At 36.3% G+C, this 14,987-nt stretch overlaps 1 protein-coding gene across 1 annotated transcript in view; it reads left to right on the forward strand.

Moving 5' to 3' along the window:
• The window catches only part of park (E3 ubiquitin-protein ligase parkin), a 77,384-nt gene that overhangs the window by 28,359 nt on the left and 34,038 nt on the right, over positions 1–14,987 (forward strand). Inside the window, exons 4-5 of the mRNA XM_090378866.1 lie at positions 3,386–3,585; positions 14,669–14,805. Of these exons, the coding sequence (XP_090234992.1) occupies positions 3,386–3,585; positions 14,669–14,805 (337 nt within the window). The remainder of the gene's footprint in view (positions 1–3,385; positions 3,586–14,668; positions 14,806–14,987) is intronic.

Below are 14,987 nucleotides of genomic sequence, written 5' to 3' on the forward strand. Positions count from 1 at the left end.
CTACGGTGGGGCGAGTGGGGGCCCCATTCCCAGCATTTTCATGGTGCAATCGATCGGTTATGTTTTTTAAAATTGCTTCATTTTTGATTTAATTACAATCGGACCTCTGTTTAACGAACTTCTTTATAGCGAATTTTTTTGATTCCCCTTGGTAATTACATTTAAAATAGTTTCCATTTTGAATGAAGAAAATTTCCATGTAACGAATGGATTAGGAGAGACAACTTTGTATGTGTTGTTCTCACCTCTGGCCTTTAGGCAATTTAGGTAATTAGAAAGTGCGAATTAAGGGTGAAAGGGATTACCGTTTCACAATGTTAGTGGTGTCCGTAAAACATATGCAGTCACATACTGAGAAGTCGCACTAGTCAATATGCTTTCCATAGCCAGTCAGAGGATTAAGAAGATTCTCGACATGGATTATAGCCTCTGGTCAACGTGTGTTGTGATTCCTCTTTACTTCGACAAACGGGCATATGTTTTTTTGGAGAAGTGAGTGATCCATGCCTTCCAGTAAATTTCTCCTGTCTATGTTTACATGGGCACAGTAGCTGAATATCCATCTGATTCCAACATTTTGCACTGTATTCAAAGAACTAGTGAGAGTAGCAACGTAGAGGGAGGGGGGAGGGGATTGAGGCAACTAAGATATTATATAAACTTTACGAAGATGAAATGTTGGCAGATTTTGAAACTTTTTCGAGCCTTTCACTGTGTAGAAAATGTTCTAAAATATAATGGCATACAGGCAATAATTAATTTAAAAAAAAACTGTATCACCAATCTCCAAAAAACTAGCTCAAATTAAGGATGATTGCTAAAGAACTTGATGTGGAAACTATAAAGATTGGTCATGTGTTCAGGCCATGAAGAGCAGCTTTTAGCTTGCGGATGGCAATTGTGGGTTGGAGGAATCATCTCGCTTTGTGCAAACATTTTTAATCAGAAGTTAAATATTCCAGATTATTAAATCAACTTTTAAATTTGGAATTTCTTAACCATTTAGCACTAATGATCAACATCCTGCAGGAGCTCTCTTACCTTTCAGAAGCTTTACAGAATCACAATGGTAAAAGCATATAAATTAATTATTTGAACTATCAGTGCTATTGCTAATTTGAAAAATTCTGAAGGAAATTATGAAGCTAAAATTGAGAGCATGTTGAAATGGAAAGAATTTGAAGGAATCAAAATCAAAAGGAAAAAAATTACCTTGTGACAAGTTATTAATGCAACAGGGTGATTTTAAATTAAATAAAGAAAATAACGATACCATTGAAAGAAATTTTAAACAATACGATACCCGAAATCGTGGAATGTGAAAGAACTTTTGTCTCAGTGGCAAGATGTTGAAAACCGAATAAGAAATTTAAGTTATCTGATAAAATATGAAATAAAAATTAATGATTTTAGAGATTTTGTCGAAGACAGTTTATCTTTAAAATCAAGTGAAATTACTTTTTCAATGAAGAAAGCCAGAAAATATCTTTGAAACCATTGCGATTAGCAGTGCTGAAGCAGAGCGAGCTTTCAGCATAATGAATAATGTTGCCAATTAAAACACGTTGCAGATTATGACATCTAAATGGAAAACCATTGCTTCAATTTGATCTGGATCGTTACATCAAATCATTCCTCTGTAATCATCGCTCAGCTATTGAGCAAAGCAGAAGATCGACAACAAATATTAATAAAGAAGTAAATTCTATATGGCAATTTTTAGAATAAATTTTTCTTGAATATTTGTGAAATTTTTTTTTTCATGTAATCTGTGATTTTTTTGTACTTTTTCTAGAAAGTTTGTTTTTTATGTAATATTTTTTTTTAATATTGTGGAATGTTTTGTGATAGTTTTTATGTTATTTTTGATATGGGAAATATTTTATGTTATTTTTTATTCGCAATATTAAAATTTTATCCTGAAAAACAACTAGGGAAATATAATGTATCCATTATATTTCACTAGTTGTTAAAAAAAAGACGAATAAAAAAGTTGCGCATGTGCCAAGCACGCGCAGTAGATTGTTTATGTGAAACATCTTTCATGTTTCTTTTGGGTATTTTGATTTGTATACATCGATTACGAAATAAAAGAGCTTTTTTATTGTAAATATTTTATTGATCATTCACAGATTTTCATAATTTGTGGAAGACAAGATACAATGGATTTATGATAACTAAAGTATACTTGCGAGTGCAACGTATCTAAATATCTCTGTAAAATAGCACCGATTGATGTACCGATCTTGTAGTTGAAGCACCATACGCAGCTGTTAGGGGAACCTAACAGTGGAATGTAATGAAAACACAAGATGAAACAAGAAATTGTTGACAAATATTTGTATTGTTGCAATCATACTTACTGCAGTAGTAACTTCAGGAAGCATGATTGCAACATCATACTATTCAAAAATTCTAAAAAGTTAGAACTCCAGACACTGTCGTATCCAGTTATCATCGTAAGGTGAGGCATGATGACCAGGTTTTAAAGTTTTTAGATAGACCTAGGAACGTTTTACACATTCACTTATATGCATGGTTAAGGGGGTAATAAGCCACATCTGTCCACCCCCCCTCAATCCGCTCCTGACTCAAGATATCATACCGGTCACGAAAAATGTGTCGCGCTTTAATCACACTACTAGTAGTGCGAGCATGGGAAGCGCCTCTAGTGGAAGCCGTGGATGACGTCATTTCCGTGTCCGATCAAATTTACTCGGTAGAAAGTCAGAAAAACTGCGAGCCCATTGTTGAAATATTCACAGCTCACCACTGAGTGTATCCATCTGTGAATAGGTTCTTCTGGCAGGATAATGAACATATCCTGATCTGGTACAGAACTAGTGACTATCTGTGATTATCCAATTTGCAACAATTATGGAAGCAGTTAAGTCAACATGGATCAACATCTCTGTGTCATGCTTTTGACTGTTGAGTCTAAGCCACAATGAATTGAGGCTTTTCTGAGGGCTAATGGGAGAAGGGATCTGCTCACTATTAGGTAGGTGTACCTCATAAAGTGGCACTCAATATAAACAGATTGGATTTGAATAAAAGCAGTTTTGTAATCTGCATTTTTTTAAAAATTATATTTGTTAATGTTTGAAGACAACTTGTGCAACATTCACAAAATGGATTAGTATTTCAGATAGTTGAAAGTTTTGACTTACACTCTTAGTATGATTTGATTTGGTATAAGATCCCATTATATAATGTCCAGTGGTGACTCTATGAAAATTGCTATATATTTTTCCGTCATATGCATAAATGAAGTTATATACTTATACAAATAAAATGTACTTAAATTTTTTTGTCCTTACATTATGTACTGAAAATGGACTTTTTATATTTCTGCATTTATTTTTATCAAATATTGTAATTTCAGGATCCATCATCTTGGGATGATGTCCTTCTACCTAGAAGAATTTCAGGTATTTGCCAGTCAGATGGATGTAATGGAAATAAAGCAGAGTTTTACTTTAAGTGTGCAGCTCATATTTCTTCTCAAGAGGATTCTGCAGTAGTCCTGTATCTCATCAAAAATAATTTCAAAGATGTGCCTTGTTTAGCTTGTACAGAGATTAGGTACGTCAGTCTCTGTTAAAATAAGTTTTAATATGACCTTACCAATTTTTTGGTTGTGTGATGGCAGTCATTTTGACCTATATTTAGTGTGTGTGTGTGTGTGTGTGTGTGTGTGTGTGTGTGTGTGTGTGTGTGTGTGTGTGTGTGTGTGTGTGTGTGTGTGTGTTATTGTGAATTACACCCAGAAAACCATTTAATAGTAGTAGAGAGTAGTTCATGGTGCTTTCTGAAGTAATTTTTTTTCTAAAATTTATCTATAAAAAGTAATATTAGATTTTCTAATTATAAACTTCTAGAAGCTGAATCACAATTTATATTAAAAACAATGGCATCCAAAGCATCCCACTTTGGCTGAAAAAATTGTTTCCTCCTGTTTTGCAGATAAAAGTACCTTATCTGGGGCTTTGTATGCTCCCTTTTAGTTATAACACTATGATCTTCATAAAGCTGGTATCAGAAGGTGTGTTCTTTAGCTTAAGTGTCAGCATGACGAACTTTCATGCTGCACAATGAACTTCTGTCCACTCAATAACTAAGACTGAAAAATTTTGACTGTAAGCTAAACACTTCTAATAACCACAGACTTCACCCATTTCTCACATATTACACATTTCTCATAGTCATACAGAAAATTGGTTAATGCTTTTCAAACATCTTGGCTTAAAATTTTCCATTTACAAGTAGATGCAGTTTTGTACTGTCATCTGCTGAATAACAGAATTGTGACTTTCTTTGGTTAGTTTTCCACCATTGCAAGATTCTCCTTGAACAGTAAGTATTTCATTTGGGAATAAATTAAACTTCAATATTAAGATTGTGTTAACCAAATAATGAAAGATTTCCACAAATGGTAAAGACAGATCGACATCTAATAAAGACAATACAGAGGAGAAAATTGGTATACTGTGGGCACATCCCGAGAGGAAAGAAACATGAAGTACAATACTGTACTCCTTATTCAGAAAGCCAGTGGCTTTCTTGATTTTGGCTACTTATTAAGGGAAATTACAACGTGTGCAAAATAAATAATTAAAAATCTTAAATTAAGATTTACTTTTTCTAAAAAGCGCAATAGTTAAATACAAATTTTAATACAGATCCAAATTTGTATTTTAACACAAATTTTAATAGCATTATAATCAAATAAACTAAAAGGCAGAAAAAAAAATTACAATAAATGTAGTACATTTAAAATTTTAAAAATGAAGTGTTAAGTAATAAAAGATACTAGAAACTATATAAGAAAAGTATTTATACGATTAAAACATACTAGAACTTCAGCGTGGGGGGTGTTCAAAATCTTGCACTCTCAAATATCTATAGTTTTTACAAAACATTAAGTACTTCAGTATGAGCAATATAATTAATACCTGCAGTTCAGCCTTGGTATGATGTGGGTGTTGAGGATATCTTTTAACACCTGTGTTATAGCTAGAAATAAAATTTATATTTTTGATATGAATATGCAGTTACCTAAACAAGCATTTTTATTGTGAGCAATTTCATTTTGGCATGCATGTGTTAATTTTCATATTTCAAGATGCTCTCTCTCTCTCTCTCTCTCTCTCTCTCCCCCCCTCCCTCCCTCCCTCCCTCTCTCTCTCTCTCTCCCTTGTCCCCCCTTCCCTTCACTCTGTAGGATTGATGAACGATGAGTGCATATTGTTTTATTGTTTAATTAGCTATGGAAAGAATACGTTTGTATTTATCACTTGTTTTCACCACCAAATGCAAAAACATAGATTAACTTATTTTTTATTTTCAGAAACAAAGTTTATAAATTTTATTATTATCTGTATAGCATGATAGCATGTGATACATCATCTGTATAGCATGACATAGCAACTGACCTATGCCTAATGGCATAGGTCAGTTGCTTTGTCATGCCTACCATCATCATATCACACAGTAGCTGTCAGTTGCCAACACTACAAAGAATCTCACTATAGTAGTATTGATAGTTGTAAAGCAGATTATTTGTTTAATTTTCAGTTTTTTGAAATGAAATATCTGTTTTTCTCATGTTGAGACACATTTTTATTTATTGTCTCTCGTGAGACACATTTTTATTTATTGAGTTGGCCACATTGACCACAAGATACACTAGACTTTTTTATGAAAGATGATATTCTTACTTAGCTGTACTGGGTTATTTTCATTTAAATATCAAACACAAATGAAACTTATCTCCCATTTTGATCATTTGATATTGCAAAGAGACAAAGCTTAATTATAGAATAAAATGTATCAACATTCAGTATTGCTGTTCTTTTCAGAAAGATCTATATCAGAAAGATTACATACCGAATAAGAAATATTGTTCAAGTTTAGGCCTAAATGGATGTCAGACGAACTAATGAGACATATGGCAGAGAAGAAAAATGCATGGAATGCATATAAATTAATGGGTGATATGGAAGCCTATGATAGATATAAGCTGGTCTGTAACCAAGTCGCAAAGGAGATTAGGCAGGCAAAGGCAGATTATGAGAAATCCTTGGCGAAAGATGCAAAGAAAAACAGCAAAGAGTTCTTTACCTATGTAAACTTTTTTTTTTTTTTTTTTATGTGAACCCCAAACACGAGAGGTATTAGAACCTATAGTACTTAGTACCGTGCTTGGGTTGGAGGTTGAGAAGACGAACGAAGATATTTGTTGACATTGGTCTTGAACTTCTGTAGATTGTAATTTTCAGGAAATACGTATGAAGGAAGGTTGTTCCAGAAAACGGCAGTTGAATGAATAAATGAGGAAGATGAAAAGTTGGTTCTGTGGGTTTCAAGTTGGACAGTCAGACTGTTTTGAAAGAGAGAGAGCGGGAATTATAGAAGCCAATTCAGAAGAACAGTACCCATGGAAGTATCTGTAGAAGAGGCATGCAGCAGAAACAGTACGTCTATGAGAAAGCGAGTGGAGAGACTCTGTTAGAGATGAATCATTAATTAGTATTAGTATTAGTAACGGCCGCATGGTGCAAGAAAGCCTATGGCTTATGCTGCACCAGCCAAAAAAAAAAAAAAAAATCCGAACAAAACAATGATAAAAACAAAAAATAAATAAATAACTAAATAATAATAATTAATAAATAAAAAAAGAAAAAAAATATATATAAATAAAATAAAATAAAATAAAATATAACATTTCCCCCCGTAACTTGAATTTATGTCCCCTAGTTCTAGCATCATTTATAATCTTGAAAATTTTGTCCTCATTCATTTTACTGATGCCTCTCAGAGCCTTAAACACCTCAATCAAATCTCCTCTAAGGTGTCTAGTTTCCAAACTCTGCAACCCACATATTCGAAGTCTTTGTTCATAAGGACGCCCTTTTGCCGATCTCACCAGGCGAGTTACCCTTCTTTGCACCCTTTCAAGAAGCTCGATGTCTTTCTTTAGGTGCGGTCTCCTAAAAATAATGGGATTATCACGTCCCTATCTCTACTTGCAAAAGTTCGATAGATCATCGATAGGACACCATGGGCCTTCCTTGCAACCTGTTTACAATGCTCAGAGAATTTCATGTCTGACCGTATCGTAATACCCAAGTCCCTTTCCTCCAGTACTGGGTTTAGTTGAACTCCACCAAGTGAATAAGTTATTTTGGGATTACTGTTTCCCAGGTGTAATACCTTACACTTTGTTGGATTAAAGCACAGCTGCCATTTTTCTGACCATTCTTGAAGTCTATCTAGGTCTCTCTGAAGAAGCTCAGCTTGACAGTGATCATTAACTACTCTACCAATTTTAACGTCATCTGCAAATTTAGACATCACGCCCTCTATCCCTTCATCAATGTCGTTTATGAAAATTAAAAACAACAGTGGTCCTAATACTGATCCTTGGGGAACCCCACTTCTTACATCAACCCAATCTGAGGAATAGCCATTTATCACAACCCTCTGCCTCCTGCCCTGAAGCCATCCTTCTATCCATCTAAGGATTTTCCCAGTGATTCCAACCTGTTCCAGCTTATAAAGCAACCGCTCATGTGGGACTGAGTCAAAAGCTTTGCTGAAATCTAAATAAACAATGTCGAAATTATTCCCTAAATCCAGCTCGTGAGTGACCCTTTCGAAATAGCGAACCAGATTTGTTAAACATGATTTTCCCTTTACAAAACCATGCTGAGTATCCTTGAGAATTTCAATTCGATCCAAATGATCCTGAATTCCACCCTTGATCATTGCCTCCATGATTTTCCCTACTACTGAAGTCAGACTGACAGGTCGATAATTTTCAACTTCACTTTTACAGCCACCCTTATGTATGGGAGATACATTTGCACTTTTCCAATCCAAGGGAATCTCCCCAGAGTCTAGTGATGCTCGCATAATTAGCCTCAATGGTTCAATGCACTCGCTTGCCGCCTCTCTTAAGATTATAGGGTATATTCCATCAACTCCAGGAGCCTTACTGGTCTGTAGGCTCGAAAGTTTTTTCATTAAATAATCTTGCGAAATTTCAATATCATTAATTACATATTTTTTAACTTCGCTCCCACAATTTCCCATTGCCACAAAAGGCTTTTCATTTGTAAATATCGATGCAAAATAACTGTTGAGTTCATCTGCAACGGCAGCTGGTGTATTTATTACTATCCCCTTTCCCTTACGTAAAGGTCCGATCTGGTTTGCCCTGCTCTTCTTGGCATTTATATATGTGAAGAATTCTTTATCCCCCCTCTTTGCTCTGTTTGCTAGTGATTTCTCATAAACTGACTTTGCCATTCGAACCTTTTCTGTGGCTCTATTACAGATCACCTTGTAGCTGTTATAGGCTTCAGTACTTTTTATTGCTCTGTAACCTTTCCATGCCACCTTTTTCTGCTCAAGTAATGTGGCAACTTCACTATTCATCCAACTTGGAACCCTTCTCGTGGAGTATTTTTTTAATGGTATATACGCATTCAAGGCATCTGTGATTAATGTTTTAAAAGCGTACCACAGTTCAATTGTATTCATTCTCAGTGCGATATCTACCCAGTTAATAGAGGCCATGTAGTACCTTAAGGCATCGTAATTTCCTTTTCTGAAATTAAAACCCATTCCTTTGCCTTTTACTTCTGCTACCTCTCTCGTCATCATCCACCGTAGAACTCCGTGATCACTTCCTGCTACTGGTTCCTCTACTGTCAGCCCTGTTATGTCATCTGATTCATGTGTGATGATGAGGTCTAGGATATTCTTTTCTCTAGTACTTTCCCTGACATGTTGATACAAATAACAGTCATCTAGTTGATTTAAAAATTTTGTTCCCCCTGTCGAGTTTCCTTCCCATTTACTCCAATCAATTAGAGGCAAATTGAAATCACCCATAATAAGGCATTGACGCTTACTTGCCCATTCCATTTGCATGTAGAGGCTTTTGTCATAATCTTCACAATCACCTGGTCTGTAGATTACTCCTACTCGCATTATACCTTTGTTTCCAACTATCTCACACCATACAGACTCTATACTAGCATGTGAAATGTCTGAATCCGGGAAAGCTATCGTCGCACTCAGGCTGCTTCTGATAAGAAGCATTACCCCACCACCCCTTCTATCTACTCTATCCTTCCTAAATACATTATACAAGCCGTACTGAAACTCATCATCCCCAATTTCCGGGTGGCACCACGTCTCTGTAAGGCCTATTATGTCCGCGTTACTTGTTTTAACCAGCAGTTCGAATTCGCTCATTTTATTGACGACACTTCTAACGTTACTGTATAAACAATTAAGATTTACTGTTCTTGTATATTTAACAACCCTAACACAACCCTTGAAGTTTTTTAGGCTCTCTTCCCTGATATTAGCTACCCGCTCACGTGAAACGTCTTTGCCCCCAGAACATCTAGATAATACGTCCAGTTGGGGTAACAGATAAGAACTCTTGAGGTATGTGCAAGAGTTACTTTGACCAATATTATCAGATAAACGCGTCAGTATTACCCACATCCCCCCCTAACTAGCAGTTTCCCTGAACCTTTAAGGTATCCTCAATTAACCTAACTGCCCTCTTCTGAATGGAATCAAGAAGCCTGAGAGAGGTTTTGGGGGCACCACCCCAGATGTGGGAACAATATTCCATGGCAGGGCGGATTTGCGATTTACACAGAGTGAGCAGCTGTTTGGAAGAAAAGTAACGCCGAGAGCGAAAGAGAAAACCAAGTTTTTTAGATGCAGAGGAAGCAATATTTGTAATGTGCTTGTGCCAAGAGAGATTAGAAGTCAGGGTAATCGCCAAAAGAAATATATCATTTTGCCTAGAAATCGGAGTGTCACTAAAGATAAGCATAGGAGCAGAAGAATCCTTTTTGCGAGATATAAGACAAGACTGAGTTTTAGAAGGGTTGAAATCAACTAAGTTGTCTTTGCCCCACTGGAGAATTACCTGAAGATCGGCATTTAAGGAATTGGTAGCAGATTTTCGAGAAGTTGAAGCTGATTGAGCAGGGCAAGGTTTCTCAAAATGGAAGGTGGAATGCAATGTGCTATCATCGGCAAAACTATGGATAGGATTTCCAGTCAATGGAAGAAGGTCATTAATATACAAGAGGAAAAGAGTGGGAGAAAGAACTGAACCTTGGGGGACACCGGCATAGAGAAGTTAGAAGACAGAGAGCCATTTACCATTACCCTCAGTGAGCGATCAGAGAGAAAACTGGATAACCAATTACTAAAAACAGTTTGCAAACCATAAGATGGAAGTTTGTTTAGAAGACCTTTATGCCAAACACAATCGAAAGCCTTTGAGTTGTCAAGAGCAACTACTTGTGTTTCACCGAACCTTTTCATTGAATTAGTCCATTGGGTAAAATAAGCCAGAATATCACCAGTGGATTGACATTGACAGAATCCGTACTGGCGATCGTTGATCAGACAGAAGGTTTCTAGGTTTCTAAAACTCTAGAAGGAAAGGGATGAATCAGATTGGTCCACTGGATATTGGTGGTTCAACTGTTGATGATCCTGCTCAGGTAGCTAACAAACTAAATGAGTATTTTGCATCTACATTCACACATGAGGAGTTATTCGGAGAGGAGAATGCCAGAGGTGAATTAAACTCTGGCAGTGAGCTAGATGATTTTGTAATAACTGAGAGGAAAGTGGAGGAGAAATTGTTGAAGATAAACATAAAAAAGGCACCTGGGGTGGATGGGATCTATCCAGTTATATTAAAGGAGGCAGCAAAGGAAGTAAGCAAACCCTTAGCCATAATTATGAGAGCTTCCTTGGACTCAGGTAAAGTACGCATGGAATGGAGATGTGCAAATGTGATCCCTATTCACAAAGGAGGATCAAAGGGCGACACAAGTAATTATAGACCTGTTAGTTTAACCTGATCGAGGGAATTTAATGGAGGCACCGGTTAAAGAAGCAATGCAGGATCATCTAGACAAGACTTCAGTTATAGCTCAGACACAGCATGGTTTTGTTAAGGGGAAGTCTTGTCTGACCAATTTGATTGGATACTATGATGTGATCACAAAGGAACTGGATGCAGGGGAATAACTTTGATATCATATATTTGGATCTTAGAAAGGCTTTTGATACAGTTGCACATGGAAGACTGCTGCACAAATTTGGAGCAGTGTGGCATTGGAGGCAAATTGCTGCTATGGATAGAGGGATGGTTTAGTGGGAGAAGACAGAGAGTGGTAATCAATGGACACACTGCTCTTCATGGACTAATGTTATTAGTGGAGTCCCTCGGGGCTCAGTGTTGAGTCCATTGTTGTTTTCTGTATTTATAAATGATATTGATTGTGGTAATATCAGGCTTAATGCCCAAGTTTGCAGACGATACAAAGGTTGGAAGGGTTGTTAAGGACACTAATGACAGTATGCTGCTGCAACAGGATCTAAAAAAGTTGAGCAGATGGGCTGAGAGGTGGCAAATGAAGTTTAACTTTGACAAATGTGAAGTACTACATATGGGAAGCAGTAACCCCAGAGTAACATATCAACTCTGTGGTACCACACTGACAGTGGTAGAGAATGAAAAGGACCTGGGGGTAATTGTGCAGGCAGATATGAAGTTTTCTGAGCAGTGCAGATAGGCTGCAAGAGTAGCTCATGGTGTCTTGTCAATGATATAATGGAATTTTTCTAGCAGGGATAAGGAGGTGATTATCCCCTAATATAAGGCAATGGTCAGGCCACACCTTGAGTACTGTATACAGGTCTGGAGGCCTCATTTTAAGTAGGATGTAGAGCTGTTGGAACAAGTACAGAGAAGGGCAACAAGATTAGTGAATGGAATGAAGGGTTGCTCTTACAAAGAAAGGCTTAAGTTTTGCAGATTAGTGTTTGAAGACTAGGCACCTACGAGGTGATCTGATTGAGGTGTATAAAGCCTTGAATGGTTTGAGCAGGCTCAATACTAATGGAATTCTTCCTCTTGCTCAGAATAATCACCTGAGAGAGTTTAAATTCAAATTGAGGAAAGACAGTTATAAGATACATGTGTAGAAGTTTGCCTTTAGCCAGCATGTAGTTGACAGACTTCCATCTTTTTGTTGTGGAAGTTGATAGCCTAAATAAATTTAAGGCTGAGCTGAACAGGTATTTGGAACAAACGGAGGGGTGAAATGGGAGCAGGTTTTTTTTTTTCTGGCTGATGCTGCATAAGCTTGCTTTCTTGCATCGTATGCCTCTGCTAATGGTTATAAGTTTCTTACAATAAATAAATTGTATCCTGAGCAGATATGAAGGGGATTTTTGTATGACATTATGCTGAGCAGATATGAAGGGGAACATTACATTGCTACTAACAGTAGCAATGTAATGTTGAAATTAACTTTAAAACGTAACCAATAATGGCATTACAAAGTTTTAACTAAGAAAGAAGTACACATTCCCATTACATTATAGGGAAAAAGAACCTTGTTTTTGTCTAACAAGTTTGTTTGTTTGTTTTAGTTAGTTGTTGGCGCATCGGCTTCTGTGGCTATAATGCACAAGGTTTTTGCAGTACAGTAATACCCCGCAGTTACGCGATAGGTGGGTCCGACGAAAATCGCTTAAGTCGAATTCGCGTAAGTCGGGGTAACTTTGCATATAAATACATATAAATTTTGTTTAATTGGGACCAAGGACTAACAAAAACACTAGTTTAAAAGAAAAATATTTAATAAAATTGCAGTTATTTATACATATTAATACAAATTATGTATTAAAAAAATAAATGAGTTACGTAAAAAAGTTATTTCGGTGTCGATGGCTTCATAAAATCTAACAAATTCATCTGACTACACAGCGCTTTCTTTTTTTCACGCAGAATTTCTTCGTAGCAAGCTAATAATTTTTTATTCTTTGCTTTGTAGCTATAACGCGTTCTTCGTTGGAGTCTGTGTTTTCTAAAATTTTTAAGCCTTTTTCAATTGAGCTGAGACCTTCTGTCAAGCTTGCAATTGTCATGTGCTTTTCTGGTGGAACTGGGTCTGAAGTGTCGGATAATTCAGTGACGTTTTGCTCACACATCTCTACGAGCTCATTCATTGTCAGCATTGTCAGCTCCTCACTATGTGAATCCAACAGCTCTTTGACATCATCACCATTGACTTCCAAATCTAATTGCCTGGCAAGATTAACAACTTCTTCTATCATATGAGCGACATGATCAGTTTCTGGCATTGTTTTAGTCTTGTTTTTGACACCAATGTTTTTTTGTGAATTTCATCCCAAGATTCTTCAATGATTCTTACGGCATCTAAACATTGAATTGTTTCCAAAAGTCTTTAACCGATATCTCACTGTTTTGTCTCATAGCTTCATTCAGATGTGCAAACGAACACCTCGTGTAGTAGGCCTTGAATGTTTTGATGACTCCCTGGTCCATCGGTTGAAGCAAGCTGGTTGTGTTTGGAGACAAAAACACAACTTTCACACGTTGGGTGAAATTAATTAGGGTGGCAGGAGGGTGACTGAGTGCATTGTTAATAAGAAGGATCAATTTAAATGGAATCTGTTTAGACTTGCAATAACGTTTGACTTCGGGTATGAAGTGGTGACCAAACCAGTCCTCAAAAATGGAAGCTGTCACCCAAGCTTTATGATTTGACTTCCAAATCACTGGTAAGCTAATTTTAGATATATTTTTTAAAACTCTTGGGTTTTCGGAGCGATAAATTAAGAGAGGTTTTAACTTGCAGTCACCAGCTGCATTCCTGCTGACCATCATTGTCAATCGGTCTTTGGAAACCTTAAAGCCTGGAAAGTTTTTTTTATTCGTGAAAACGATGTAATTTCCGACAAAAGTTGAGCACGAATTCGAACGCACACATATAAATATGACAGTTGGAATGCAAATTCTTGTATATGTGTGCAGCTCATGCGGCAGCAAAGTTGAATTTTGTTCATCTTTCGCTCTCACTGTATATCGATAGCATATGAAAAACAACCTTGAAGATAGTGGGCAGCAGTGTTGCCAAACGAAAAAATCGAGAACCGCGTAACTTCGAGTTCGCGTAAGTCGGGGTATTACTGTACTCTGATCCAAGCCCGAGGCGGGATTCGAATCCGCGACCTTTGGGTTGCCAGGCAGGTACTTTACCCACCCGGCCAGCCCGGTCGGCGTCTAACAAGTATCCCTTCCTTATGCAGTTAATGTATCCCAGGGCACACTTTGTGTTATGAGTTTTTTCACTCATTCAGGATTATTTTTTTTTGCAATAAAAGGCATAAATCCATGTGAAATTATCTTTTTAAGTTTATCTTTTTATGAAGAACATGAAGTTCTTGAAGTATTATTTTATAATTATGCCATTATAAAGATTTATTGATATATGCAGTAATGAAATAATGTTAAAATGTAGAGGCCGTCCTGTATATATTTAACGACGGATGTAATGTTCTATCGCTGATGGCATTAATCCGGTTGGTTAATATTATCATATAATATCCCTGTTCAATGCTTTAGTAATTATTATATCACAGTTCTATGCTTTAGTAATTTGATTCTATAGATTTATTGATATATATATATATATATGTCAGTTGTAAAGGCTCATGTTAAGAATAAAAAATATATATATAAATTTCTCTCTCTCTCTCTCCAATTCTCTATTCACTGAACTGGAAATGTTTTGCCTTCTAGCCCAGTGATTTTAGTATTTCCATGCAAAGATCAACATGTGATATGCTTGGACTGCTTTCAGAATTACTGTATTTCTCGCTTGAATGAGAGGCATTTTATTTATGATGATACGCAAGGATACACTCTACCCTGTGCAGGTAACTTTGAATTTCACAAATTCCTCCTAAAAAAAAAAAAATAGTAGTATTAATAATCATTATTTATTCATAAATACTAACCTTCAAAAAGTTGCATCTTTTGAATGCAAAATCAAAATTGTATTAATGAGACATTAGAAATTCACAGAATCTGTTTCCCGTGTATTCTGTTTGAACTGACT

Source organism: Mastigoproctus giganteus, chromosome 8 (genome assembly GCF_048544385.1).
Source record: "Mastigoproctus giganteus isolate SK-2022 chromosome 8, ASM4854438v1, whole genome shotgun sequence".
Lineage (NCBI taxonomy): Eukaryota > Metazoa > Arthropoda > Arachnida > Uropygi > Thelyphonidae > Mastigoproctus > Mastigoproctus giganteus.